The 13,156-nt window shown below is 45.8% G+C and overlaps 1 protein-coding gene across 2 annotated transcripts in view; it reads left to right on the top strand.

Annotated features, from left to right (window-relative positions):
- The window catches only part of LOC8052087 (phosphotriesterase-related protein), a 38,757-nt gene extending 30,748 nt beyond the window's left edge, over positions 1–8,009 (top strand). The window contains exons 6-7 of one of the 2 annotated variants that reach the window (XM_029976336.3): positions 2,116–2,333; positions 7,591–8,009. In XM_029976336.3, the coding sequence (XP_029832196.2) occupies positions 2,116–2,333; positions 7,591–7,725 (353 nt within the window). In that variant the 3' untranslated portion in view covers positions 7,726–8,009. The remainder of the gene's footprint in view (positions 1–2,115; positions 2,334–7,590) is intronic. The other variant, XM_029976337.3, reaches the window with a different exon arrangement.
- Positions 8,010–13,156: the final 5,147 nt, after the last annotated feature.

Genomic DNA, 13,156 nt, shown 5'->3' with positions numbered 1-13,156 from the left:
TTCTTAACCTATCGCGCTACGACTTTGTGCAGCGTTGCCCACAGATTCGCAAACAGCGAACTTACCCGAAGAAGAAGTAAAGAAAGAAGAAGGCTTGACTCCTATGGAAACCCAGATCAGTAGGGCGCCCTATTGTTTGAAGACCGGTCGTTTCGGCTGCGTTTCCAAAGAAGTTAATCCTTTTTCTTTTTTTACTTTTTTCCTCGGGTAAGTTCGCTCTTTGCAAATTTCTGTGGGCAACGCTGCACAAAGTCGTAGCGCGATAGTTTAAGAAACCGAATGTTGCGGTCATTTTAAAGAGCCTGGCCGCTATTTGGGACACCCGGTAGATTACCTCAGTTGTGAAACTCTCGCAGAAGAAATAGCGCACCCCCCCCCCCCCCCTCATTCACTTCAGTCTGCCTCCCGTCGTTTGAAGCGCCATCTAGATTTTCGTTTCATAGCCCTGTGTTCCATAGAGCAGAGCTGGAACACCATGCATCTAGAAGCTGTGCTTCGAAACGTACGCATTTTATAGAATACGCTGTAGTTACCAGAGCAGCCGTCCGGCGCGTCAAACGACAGGGGGCGAGTCGTGGTAAGTGAGGGGGGGGTACTGCTCGTGCAAGCAGCGTCTGTGAGTAGTTCCGTACTTGAGCTAACATAATAACGTTGGTTGTACTATCGCCTGTCCTCCATTGCTTGCTCACGTATTCCGAGCAGAGATTGGGCCCTAGCCTCCTCTATTAGCGCCGAGATGTTTCAGTGGCGCCCTCTTATGGTTTCCATCCGTGACGTCACGACTGGGATTTGCCTCGCTGTGACGTCACCAGTTGTTACCCTGGCTACTTACCATCAGGTGCGACGACGAGTTCGATGGTGCGTTTAAAAAGCACAGTGGAAGCTAGGACCCATCGCAATCCGAAACTAACACCGTCAAAGTTGACAATCTGGCAATGCTCATATGCCCATGGTTTGGCCAATCGTAGAAAACTGACCGCAGCGACGCTTTTGGTCGCGCACATCGCTAATACTCACAAAGGCTGGCAGTTCGACGACGGACCCATATACAGGGTGTCACAAAAGAAAATTTACACGGTCTTTTTTACCGCAAAAATAAACTAGGCGTCGCCGAACGCTCATTCTCCGCCCAAAGGTAGAGCTAGAGGTCACAACCAGATGCCAAAGTTTCAGCCCGATCCGATAACTTAATCAAAAGTTATGAGTGATTTTCTGAAAATTTCAATGGGAAAATGGAGCCCATTTTTGCCCGTTTTCGGTTTCTGGTGCCATAGAGCCCCATGTGTTTGAAAACTCCGTCGGCCGCCATTTTCCCATTGAAATTTTCAGAAAATCACTGATAACTTTTGATTAAGTTATCGGATCGGGCTGAAACTTTGGCATCTGGTTGTGACCTCTAGCGCTGCCATTCGGCGGAGAATGAGCGTTCGGCGACGCCTAGTTTATTTTTGCGGTAAAAAAGACCGTGTAAATTTTCTTTTGTGACACCCTGTAGAGCGCCCGGTCGCAGATTTGGAGCGCGAGGATCTGGCAGCCCAGAGCATTAAAGAGCCATTTCTCGGAAAACCTGGACGTCAGCGGACAGCTTTTGTAGCGGCGAGGACCCGCACTTGTTCACTCGGGAGAAGAGTGTTTCGGCGTTTCGCCGCAGCGGAGCGCCAGTCATGTGACTCTTCTCTCATCCGTTGTCTTCCGCTCCACATTTTCCATTTCGGCGGCCACTTCTCGTGGCGATCTGCCAGGGTTTGTCAGTATATAGGTATATAGGAGGAGGCTATGACTGGACACGAAAGCTGCGTCAGCGTTCGGCGTGAACTCGGCTCAGCTCGCATTGAGAACGAGTGCCGCGTCTGCGTTCGGCGAGGACTCGGATCCAATCACACTTCGCGTCCAAACAACGGCGACTGACAATGTTGCTTGATGGAATTCTGAAAAAAGTCTAGTGGCTCCCGTGGTCCTCAACCTCGCCCCAGGGTGTAAAGAACCTCCACAAAGAATACCTTTCAGGGGGTGTATAGCTGTAAAATAAACACTTGTTTTTTTTCTCGGGGACGCGCGTTGTAGATTTTGTGGAGCAAGACGCACCAGCACAGAGAATTGCCGTGGTCGTTCTAGGAACGCTTCTGGAAGCCGACGTCTTGGCTGAGTTCGCCGGCCTGGGCTGCTACTGCGAGTACGACCTGTTCGGCATCGAGACGTCCCACTACCAGCCCGAGCCCCGCTTCGACATGCCCAGCGACGCCCAGCGGCTGTCCTTGCTCAAGTCCCTGGTCGACCAGGGCTTCGAGGACAGGATCGTCATCAGTCACGACATACACACCAAGCACCGGCTGGTTCGTACATTACCCAGACACCAAAAACTCTCCTTAAAAATAAAAGAGAAGACAGTTGTCCTTAGCGTGTATGCCCCCCCCCCCCCCCCTGGCCAAAAAAAAAAAAAAAGAAAGATAATTTTTTTGCGCGAAGAATTAAAAACTGATTGGCTTAGACATTCCACCAAATGCAATGAAGGCGCAATAGCACTATTACACAGTTCCTACCCTGCTCATAGTCCCTGCTCAACGGAAAGGGAGGGAGAAAGGAGTGTTAGCGCTTACCGGTGTATCTCCATTCGGCTGAAGGACCATTATGGCTGAAGCTTTACCCAACCCCAGCGGAAGATTTTTCAAGGGGGTGTCCTCAGAGAAACTAGGGGTGGCGGGGAGGGGGGAGGGGGATGTACACACTTGGGGTAAGTATGGAAATCACTGCCCCGCAGAACAATCAAACTGCAACCAAAGGATTATGCGCGGGGGAACGTGACGTCACACTCGGACGCATTGTAAGGGATCGGCGATTTTTTAGTTACCAAGACTAATTTATTTTGCCGAATGTCCGGGGTTTTATCTTATCCGGGATGGTATTTATTATATCTAAATTTAGAATAGTATTTGGAGAACGGCAAGTGAAAGTGATACCAAAACGATATCATTCAAATTTCCCCGCGCTTTCTACTGGCATGACGTCACATGCTGGAAATCTTGCAAATACAATAAACAGTTTTTTTTTTTTCTACTTTTTTCCGGATTGTTCAGCGTGTGAGAAGTCGAGCTTTCCCAGCATTCGTTTCACACCATTTAATTTCTTGTAATCCGTTGAACACAAGTGACAACCTCCTCCCCACACGCCGCTTCCTCCTCCCGCGGCAGACGACGCCATTTTTGAAGGTGGCGCTCCGAACCAGAAGGCGGCGGATGCCGACCGTCCGTGTCTGACAAATTTCAGCATCGCAGGGTACGAATTTGGTCACGTGGAATGCACTAACTAACCGGTGAGCAGAGAGAAAAAAAAAAATATATTTGAAAGTGAAGCTGTTGGCAAGGAGGAAAGTTGAATAGAATGACTTGTCTTGTTTTCATGTTTGTGACTTCTACGAAATCTAGAACAGAAAGCTGCTGCGGCAGGTTCGCTGGCCAGCTTTCTTTAGCGAATAAGGAATTCACGGCGCCTGGCGGCCTAAAGACGAAGCTATGACAGGTTAAAATACGTGATGAAAATCGACACTAAAGGTGCTTTACCTGTTTCCACATTTGTCACTCCTCTCACGTTGCCGGTGAACTCAATAAAAAATATTATTAGGGTTTTAGTTTGTGTTGAGCCAATTTTGGAGATAAATCAGAAACCACAAAAAATTCGAAAAAAAAAAAAAAAAGCCGGGGCTCTGAAAGAAGAAACGGAATGCAACATGATGGACGAAGCACATACCTTTATGATGTAGTATGTCAAAACAACACGGACGATAACGAGGAAGAACTGGACAGGACGCAGCGCAACTTTCGACTGAATGGTTTCTTTCGATGACGTACAATAAAAAATGTAACAGGCACACTAGGGAGAACACAAAGATATGGTCTAAAAAAAACCCAAAATATATCTTGTTCTTTCTTTGTTATTTTCCACTTATTACTGTTTCCTGCCCGGTTCCATTCTCGAGTCAGCTCCGAGTTCCTTTTTAATCAAGCCGTTAATTACATTTTCAGTTATCTTTTTTTGTGTGCATGTGCGTGGGCAGGGGGAGTTGGGATGGCCGCGATTAGGAGGCACTGGAAGTAGTCTTGAAACATGAGCGAAATCGCTCCCACAAAAAATATGAATCGCAAAAAAAAGTACGAAGTTTAAGAAAATAATAAGGTTCGGTATAATTACCTTATTAATTACTTTTGAGTAATCAACCTCTTAATGAGTAAACTTAAATGTGCGACATACCATCGAAAACTACTAGATAAGCGCACTCTACAAGAATATATGGCACGCGGAGCATCTTACAGCGTTCCGTTAAATTTGTTTGGGCACGCTTCTCTGCGCCTGCGACCATGCTTCCTGTGGCCAAAACGCGCAACTAATGTGCGCCGTCACACATTCTTCGCATGGTGCATGTGAACCTAATCATAGGCGTAGACTAGGGGGGGGGGGGGCATCGGTGCTCGTGCCCCCACTGGTGACATCCGGGGGGGGGGGGCGGCAAAGCCCCCTCCGGGCCCGGGCCATGATCTTTACCGAGACGCACCCCCCCCCCCCCCCCCCCCCCCGGGAAAATAGAAAGTCTCCGCCGCTGAACCCAATAACCACAGCGTAATGTATTGTCGTGCGAAGAGCACAACGTTTCATTTAGCCGGCTCGCTCCAGGCTTCTTTCTTTCCTCCGACGCGCTGGCGTAGAGATCCGTTCCGTTGGGGGAGCAAAACTTAGATGACGCGTCCAATATTAATGTTTTTCATTAGAATGCTCGTTTTCACGAATACCTGTCCGTGTCAGTCCGTGCGTCCATTTGTCAGCGCCATGCATGACGTCGCGAGGGAAGACGTGTCGGCGCAGTGTGTTGGCGCAGTTGGCGGCTGGGACAGAGGGAGAGGGTGACGCGTGCTGACGTCAGCGCTTCGGACCAATACGAGCGTCGCACAGCTGGCACGGAGCCAGAGTCGAGCAGGCGTCGCGCCGCTTTGGAATGCTGCCCAGCCCAGCTGCCCCTGCGATGGATGTGGTTCTTTCCACGAGTGACAGAGGAGGTGAAAATGGAATGGAAACTGGTCGTAAACGACAGGAAACCGGTGATAAACGAATGGGAAGGGGTGAAAAGGGCGTGAGGAAGAACCAATGCTAAAACATTTCCATCAAATAAATTCTATTGATCGTCGACAATTTTTTTTAGCGCTATAAAATGCTGCACGTGCCTTATCTTTTTGTAACGTGGGCAGATTTGGTAGCATACCTCAAAATCTACTTATTAAAACGTTAATCCTAGAGGGCCAGTTGGTAAAGACCAATAGAACTTGGAGGATGCTTAAAGGGCCCATGAAACGAATTTTCGGCTGAGATAAATGCATTTATATTGGGATTTTACTAATATCATATCGTTTAGTGGGCCAGAAGAAAGGTAGAAAGCCAAAAACCTGATTTTCGGTACGGAAATTTGAAAACACAGCGGACTACTTCGTACCTCTTTGCCTTCGAAAGCTCTCTGCCTTCCCACTGTGATACATCCGCGGAGCCCAAAGCGCGTCATCCGACCCAAACGCACGTTACACGACATCCCGGACCTCACTTATTCCTTTCACCCCTAAGCTGACCGTGCGGTGGAGGCTATGCGCTTGCCGGACCAATCAGTCGCCTCCCTTTCATCACCTGACCTTATTCTCCTCGAATGGGTACGCGCGAGGGAGCGTGATCACGTGGCAAAAGTGTGGCTGGCCCAGGGAGCACGTAGCTTCCACAGCACTGTCAGCTTAGGGGTGGACGCGGGGTTTGGGGTGGAGAAAGCAACCTTTGTCCGAGTTTTGAGGGTTGGGCTAATCTTGTAGGAGGAGAATGGTGGCGGTCCCGGGTACACTAGAGTAACTGTATAGGCTCTGCTTGCAAGCGGAACATATACAGTTACTCTAGGGTACACAAACGAAGGACCGATCCAGTAGGGAGTCCCTCCTTTCTGTCTTTTTGAACTGTTTGTTACAATGAGCGATTTGTGAGTTGAGGAGGAAAGTTAAGAAGGAAAAAGTAGAAAAATCTTTTCATGAACGTTGAAAGAATTGACAACTTGTAGACCCTAAAATGAAAAACAATAAAAAAAAAGACAAACACAACAAATTGGCATTTTCTACTTTTGACATTGTTCATCTTGTCAAAAGGACAGAAAACACACCTCCTTCCTTCGATATGTTGCGATTCCGCCGCGTAATCGCGAGGCAAAATCTAGAATATTCCCCGACCTGCAGCCGCGACGGCGGCCATGAGATCCACGCGGCATGACGTCAATGGGGGTCTTGTAGAAAGATAGCAAGTTGTGCGAATACCTGCTCGATAAAAACTTTTCTATAAATCTTGTCGTTCCAACATAAATATAAATGCGTCAAAAACCTGGCATCATCGACAAAACTTTGATTATACATAGTTTTAGTGGGCCATCTATCCTAGGTCCACAAAAACATCAGCTCTATCTGCTGCCGCGAACAGCCGCCAGAAGCCGGAGGGGGACAGAGCCGGACTGGTATGGCCGGACCCGGATGAGACTTTGCTCCTTTCACCATATTGTTCGCGCTGCGCCCGCCAGCACGTGGTCACGCGGTCGCGAGCGGATGAGTTCTCGCTGCTCACTGATGGCTCTAGAGAGCACCGGAACCCCGCGCGACCCCCATTGACGTCACAGCGCACGTGACTCGGAAGATGGTGAAGGAGTTGAGAGGTGCCGAAGACCTCAATATTTGTCCATTTTTAAAATAAAAACTAGGACATGCAGGCAAAAGCGGTTTTCGTTCTTTACTTCAGAAAGGTCGAGACACCAACCCCCAAATTATTTAAGCAAAACACTGTGTCAGTGCTTTGCTGAAATAATTTGGTAGTTCGTGTCTCGACCTTTCTGCAGTAAAGAAAAAAAAATTTAAGCTTACTAGCACCTCCGAAAAATCTTTTTTTTTTTTGCCAGGCGATTTTTTATGGTGTCAGAAGACTACATAGTCAATATTTGCTACAGTGTCAGATATACTTTTAATAAAGTAAAAAGACGCAATTGCTCGAAAAACCGAAACTGGACTGGAGAGAAAGAAGAAATATAGGGGAGAAAGTTACCGAAAATCACGTGGCAGTGCCACTTTTTTTTTTTTTTTTTTTTGTTAATCAACTTATTTGCAGCGTTTTAGAAACCACAAGAAATGGGTATACTATTTTTTGTCTATTTCCAGTATTGAGTGTGTGCCTTCGATGACCCTCGGCCTTGATTACCTTTGGTGGTTGTGTCTAAACCATAGAAAACGGCACGTGACCAGGGAGAAGAGAGTGAGCGCGACTCAAACCGGCCAGTTCTCGTTCAGCAATTTTCGAGCGGAACGAAAACTAATTTCGAGCCGCAAATCATGTTCTTGGTAGTTGGGCTCTGATATTTCATGTACAAATAAAAACCTTGGCGAGCATAAATATCCCGTCAGTATGCCCTGCAATGACTTTTTGACTGGTTTTTAATTCGCACCGAAAGTCAGCGCACTGAACGTAGTAACTTAGTGAAAAAGCCCCGAGCGTCAGTGATTTCATATCAGCGTCTTTTCTCCATTTCGAAACGCCCAGATGAAGTATGGCGGACACGGCTACTCGCACATACTGCTCAACATCATTCCCAAGATGCTACAACGTGGCTTCAGCGAGGAGGTGGTCCGCAAGATCACCCAGCTCAACCCAAGCACCTGGCTCACGTTTCGCTGAACCATCCGGACGACGTTCACTGCAGCACGTCCTCCCATCCCCTCTCCAGAAGTTTGTCCGTCCATATGCATCTTCCCGGGAACCTGACGTCGGTGTCACGGGTCACGTGACATCAATTTTCCTGTCAAATATAGCGGGGAACTTAATTTCAAGAAGCTCCACCTCAGAAACTATTGTTAGCGTCTTGTAAACAAATTTAAACGGTAGTTTATATTTTTTTCAAGGAGAACTATGTGACGGAAGGGTGGGATAGCAGAATAAACTGGAAGACTCCTTGTTCATCCTCAAAATATGCTTGTCCATGCATGGTGGCAAAACTTGTAAAAGATTGTTTGAACAATATCATGGGCGTCTGGTCCCAGCAACTGTCGCTTTCCAAGTTCAGTCTCTACATCTGGTGGACAACCTTGCCGCGATCGGTCCTTCCTCCTTATCAGCCTAAATTCACCAATGGTAAAGAAGTGAGCTCAAGGTCTCATGCCTTGCCACGATTGAGGCCCTCTTCTTTATCACAGACTAAACTCACCAATGGTAAAGAAGCGTGTTCAAGACCTCATGTCTTGCTACTATTGGTCCCTCCTCTTTGTTGCAGCAATGGCAAAAGAGTGCGTCCCAGTAAAGTACCAAGAGCTTCCTACAAGTAGCGACATTCTTTGAAGCGCCGACTACGTGACGGTGCAGGTTTTAGAAAGTGAATGGTGGAGCACGGCAGAGGTTTGAACTGAAGGCCGCCATAATTTGTTCCAGCGGAATGTGCTTTGTCATTCGTATGGGTTGTTGCTGGGTCATTCCGTGGCAAACGTCCCAGGCGTTGCGCTCGACCACCTTCAAATTAAAAAAAAAAAAGTCATGGTTTTTTGTTGCATTATCTGTGACCATGCCCCAAATATATTTGACGAAAAAAAAAAAAATTTTTTTTTTGATGGCGTGAGCTCTGTTTTAATTTTTAAAAATAGCGTGAAACTAGGTATCACTCTATAGTTTATGAAAAATCAGCTTTTTTTAAACACCCAACAACAACTTTATTCAAGTCTGCACGGCTGTGCAGATTAAATCTGTGCAGTTATGTTTAATTTAAATAGTTAATTTTTTTTCTCAAAATGTTAACATTTTTGTTGTTTTATTAAAAAAATATCTAATTGCTCCAGGGACTTAATAGAACTTTTTACCGGCTGCCCTGCAGGCGTATAATCTATAAAAAATGTTTAAACCGCTCAATTAAATATCTCCCAGTAAAAAAAAAGTCCCGAATTTGCCAAAAAGTGTGTTTTGACGCATAAACAGCCGTTTATTTCACTCTGAGGTGGTCCAAGTAAAAATACAAAATATGGTGGGTTTGGAAGAACAATCGATTGTCTTTTGATTCTGGAAGTTTGATCAAAGTAATTTTTGTTTAAAATGAGAAAACATTTTTTGAAGTTGAACTCTCGCACCACAACCCGGCGTCGCTCCTTAAACCCTTTAACTGGCAAGATAAGAAACAGACTAGAATTTTTTTGTACCTTTATTTATTCTCTGCAACACGCTAATACACTCCAGAATAAATATGAAACTGTTTCATCAAAAACTAAACTAGATACAAAAGGTCGACAATTTTGTTGATCTGCCGGTTAGCGGTAAAGTTACGGGCCGAGTCAGCGGCAGTGCAATGATGTTAACCTGAAACCTGGGCCCCCCGGTGGCAGTCACAAACAATTTTACGGCTGAACGAAAACGACAAAGCAGTTGTACCCGCCCTTCAGACGCAAAAAAGCATTTCATTTGGCTCACTTGTAGCCAGACGTACACTGTGGCAGAGAGCACGCCCGCCTCTGGCCTGGTTTCTGGCCAATGAACCAAGGGCATACTCTCCTGTGGACCTTGTCTGGACTGTGGACATTGTCTAGACCTTTTCGGTCCAGACTTTTTCGGTTCGGACCTCGTGGACTTTTTTGGGAACTTGCAGGTAGGGGATGACAGCTCTTTTCCATTCCCTTGATTTGGCACGACCCTTACTCGGCCTCTGTGGTCCCTCATCTTCCTCGTGGTCAGGAACGGGAACGGGAACGAGCGCATGCCTACGGCTCTTTTTCTTTTTTTGGAGGGCAGGTGCTGGCAGCTGTGAGCGAGCATTTTTGACGCGATGAACCGGTACCCGCATTCGAAGCAAAAATTGTGGTCGCGCATTCGTCTTTGCTTGCTGACCTTTCTGGTGCGTCCGCACCTTCTGTTTCACGAGGTACGTCGTCATCGCTTGAGTCAAGCTCCGAGTCACTCGGAGCTTGACTCAAGCTTGACCTCGCTCCGCTTTGGGTTTCCCATAAAACATAGTCTTGTCCATGGCCACAAAAAAAAAAAAAAAATAAATAAAAAAAATAAAAACATTCCTGAACTGCATTTAGATCAATAAACAATCTTATTTCTAAACGGACATTACCTGCTGCACAGCAGGTAATCATTACCTGCTGCACAGCAGGCAATCATCTCTAAAAAACAATGCGGGAACTAGGACATAAACCAACAGCGCACTCGAGAACAGATACCCTAAAGTTGCAAGCGCAGACACACACAAACACACAAAAGATTCACTTATACAGTGCTTTGTAAGTGTTTTTCTTGTTGTGCTTAGAACATGAAATGTAAGCCTAGCACACCAATTTAATTTTAATACGAGAGCTATTGTCGATAAATACTTCCAATACCAAAGCTGTAGGGGCACGCGTGCAATCACTTTCGCTATACCAGCATGAGGTGGGCTTCTTTGCCGTGAACTGGCAACTCAACAATTTTGTCGACTATGATCGCGGACCGCCTGGGAGCGTTTCACACACCTAAACGTGACAATATTTCTATACGGTGTTACTGATGCATGCTTTTACGAAGTTGTAAAATATGAATTCGCTTATCTAAGATAAACGCTTTCCACAGCTCCGAGAATGCAACCACCAAGCAGAACGCCAGAGAATGACAAAACGCGCGCTTTTGACCACTGAAGCAGCAGCTTGCGGCGTCTATTAATAGTTTTATCAACTATAATGAAGAACATGTGTCTCAAAAAAGCTAAATTTAGCAACGTGTGTTTGTATTTAGATTCCGTCTCATTTTAGGGTCCTTTTTACTTAGGTCTACAATATTGTTGATCTGCGGGTTAAAGGGTTAACGCCTCTTCGCCGCAGAGCACGCCACCGACAACGATAGTTGACACGTTTAGGTCCAAAGAAAGAACTGAGTTTACTGCCGCTTCCCTTTGTCCGTCTTTTAAACTGCAAGGGAAGAAACGGCGGGCATCATGTTGATAATAGGAGGTGCCATAACAGGCCCATTGTGCCCTTTGTATCCGAGGGGCGGCTCCTCACACTCCGAAACGCGATGCCTAGTCGACGGGCGGCATCAGCTGACATGGACTTCTCCTAAAAGGGAAACGCGACAATATCGCCGCGAAATCTAGCCGTCACGTATACTGCGGTTAAAGGCGGAACTATTCAGCGACGCAAGAATTTGCCGTTTCAACGCCAATATAAACACACCTGAGCCTCCAACGGCGCGCATTCGTCAACACCACATCGCATCGTCGTTTGAGGTTGCCCGTTCGCTGGGCTTTTTGTTGCTGTTTAAATAGTGTAGTGACGTTGACAATAGAGAGTGATTGCGATGTGTACGTAAGAAACAGCAAGCTTACTATAGATGCTCTGACCCGGCAGCGCTAAGCATCTGCTGATATCAGACAGTGGAAGATCACAGGAGGCAGTGGCGTACCAACTTGTTTTTGAGTGGAGGGGCAAACCCGACCCTTTCCCCCCCCCCCCCCCCCCCCCTTAATCGAAAATTCGGCGCAACTTTTGTCGAACTTTTCTAAAGATGTGGCAATGATTCGGCAAAATTACAACGTTACCAGACTTAACATTAATATTTTGTTTTTTCTCGCGAAAAAAATTTTGCTTCTTCTTCTTAAAATAAATACAACTTGTAGTGCCTATTGAAACAGTTATGATTAAATAAGGTGATATTCTACAAGATAATTGTATCGATGTCGCTTTTGTGTGTTTACTGGCAATTTTAGTGTTTGCTTGCAGAAAGTGGCGTGACAACGAGGTTGGGTAGTAGCGGGAGCAGTCACGAATCACACTACGAGAGTTTTGATTTTGAGGCTTCATCAGCGCACGCCTGCAAGTGTGTTTACATTGTTAAAATAAAGACAATCACTGCGTTTTTAATTTCTCTGGGAGTCACCGTTTCGTGCGCGAAAACGGATGCAACGGTTGTTTAGCCTTCACCAGAAGAGATAACAATACTGTAAATATGCATGTTTTTCGATTTGAGTCACTTGACGTCAGCTTTGCATGAAAGTGCGCGTTCCATATTCGCAACGTGCCGTTTTTAACCTTTAAAATTCCGGTTTCTGGTGTTAGGACACACACGGACGTTTAGGAAGATGGGGAGAGTTAGGAATGTCGGATGTGCAACGTCGAGCATGATAGTTCTGTGTTTAACGAATACTTTTCATCAGTGTTTACTAACGAGTGCTTGGACTTCGTCCCCACTCTCCCTGAAGAGCTTTACGAGCGCATGCATCCTATTAACGTTAACTCCGCTGGTATTAAAACATTGATTGATAAACTAAAACTTACTTCGTCCGCTGGAACCGATAACATCAACCCTAAAATTTAAAAGAAACACCCGTGTTATTTCTAGTGAGTATTTAAAACTCATCTTCATTCAGTCCTCATCTCAAAGCTGCCTTCCATCTGACCAAAAGGTGGGAAGGGTAATTCCCAGTCTTTAAACAGGGCAGCCGCTCTTCCGCATCTAATTATCGCCCTAATTCATTGACTTCAATTTCTTGCAAACTACTTGAGCATATCCTCTACTCCAATATCATGAGGCACCTATCATCCCATTTCTTTAAACAGCAGCACGGTTTTCAAAAGGTACTTTCCTGCGAAACGCAACTCTGCGACTTCATTTATGACTTGCACACTTTATAACCTTGAATGTCACGTCCAAACTGACGCAGTTTTTTTTTTTTTTTTCCAAAGCTTTCGGCCGTGTTTTTCATCAACGCCTTCTTTCTAAGCTATCATCTTTTTGCCTCGACCAATAACCGTTTGCATGGATTCGTGACTTTCTTTTTTCCCGTGTACAGGTCACGTCCATGATGATCATGAATCTTCCTTAATAAATGTATCTCCTGGTGTTCCCCTGGGGTTCGTACTTGGGCCCTTACTCTTTTTAATATTTATTAATGACATTCCCATTGGGATTTCTTAAAAAAAAAAAAAACGCTTTTTCGCCGACGACTGCGTCATCCATAACAAAGTAACTTGTGTGCAAAATAATAACCAGCTTCAGGAAGATCTAGATAAAATTAACAATTGGTGCAAAGAGTGGATTATGTCACCAAACAAGTATAAACGCAAACTAATCCACTTCACCAAGAAAAAAACCACTCTGC

This window comes from Ixodes scapularis, unplaced genomic scaffold, assembly GCF_016920785.2.
Source record: "Ixodes scapularis isolate PalLabHiFi unplaced genomic scaffold, ASM1692078v2 PGA_scaffold8__174_contigs__length_109621045, whole genome shotgun sequence".
Lineage (NCBI taxonomy): Eukaryota > Metazoa > Arthropoda > Arachnida > Ixodida > Ixodidae > Ixodes > Ixodes scapularis.
This window is presented reverse-complemented; position numbering and strand designations above follow the sequence as displayed.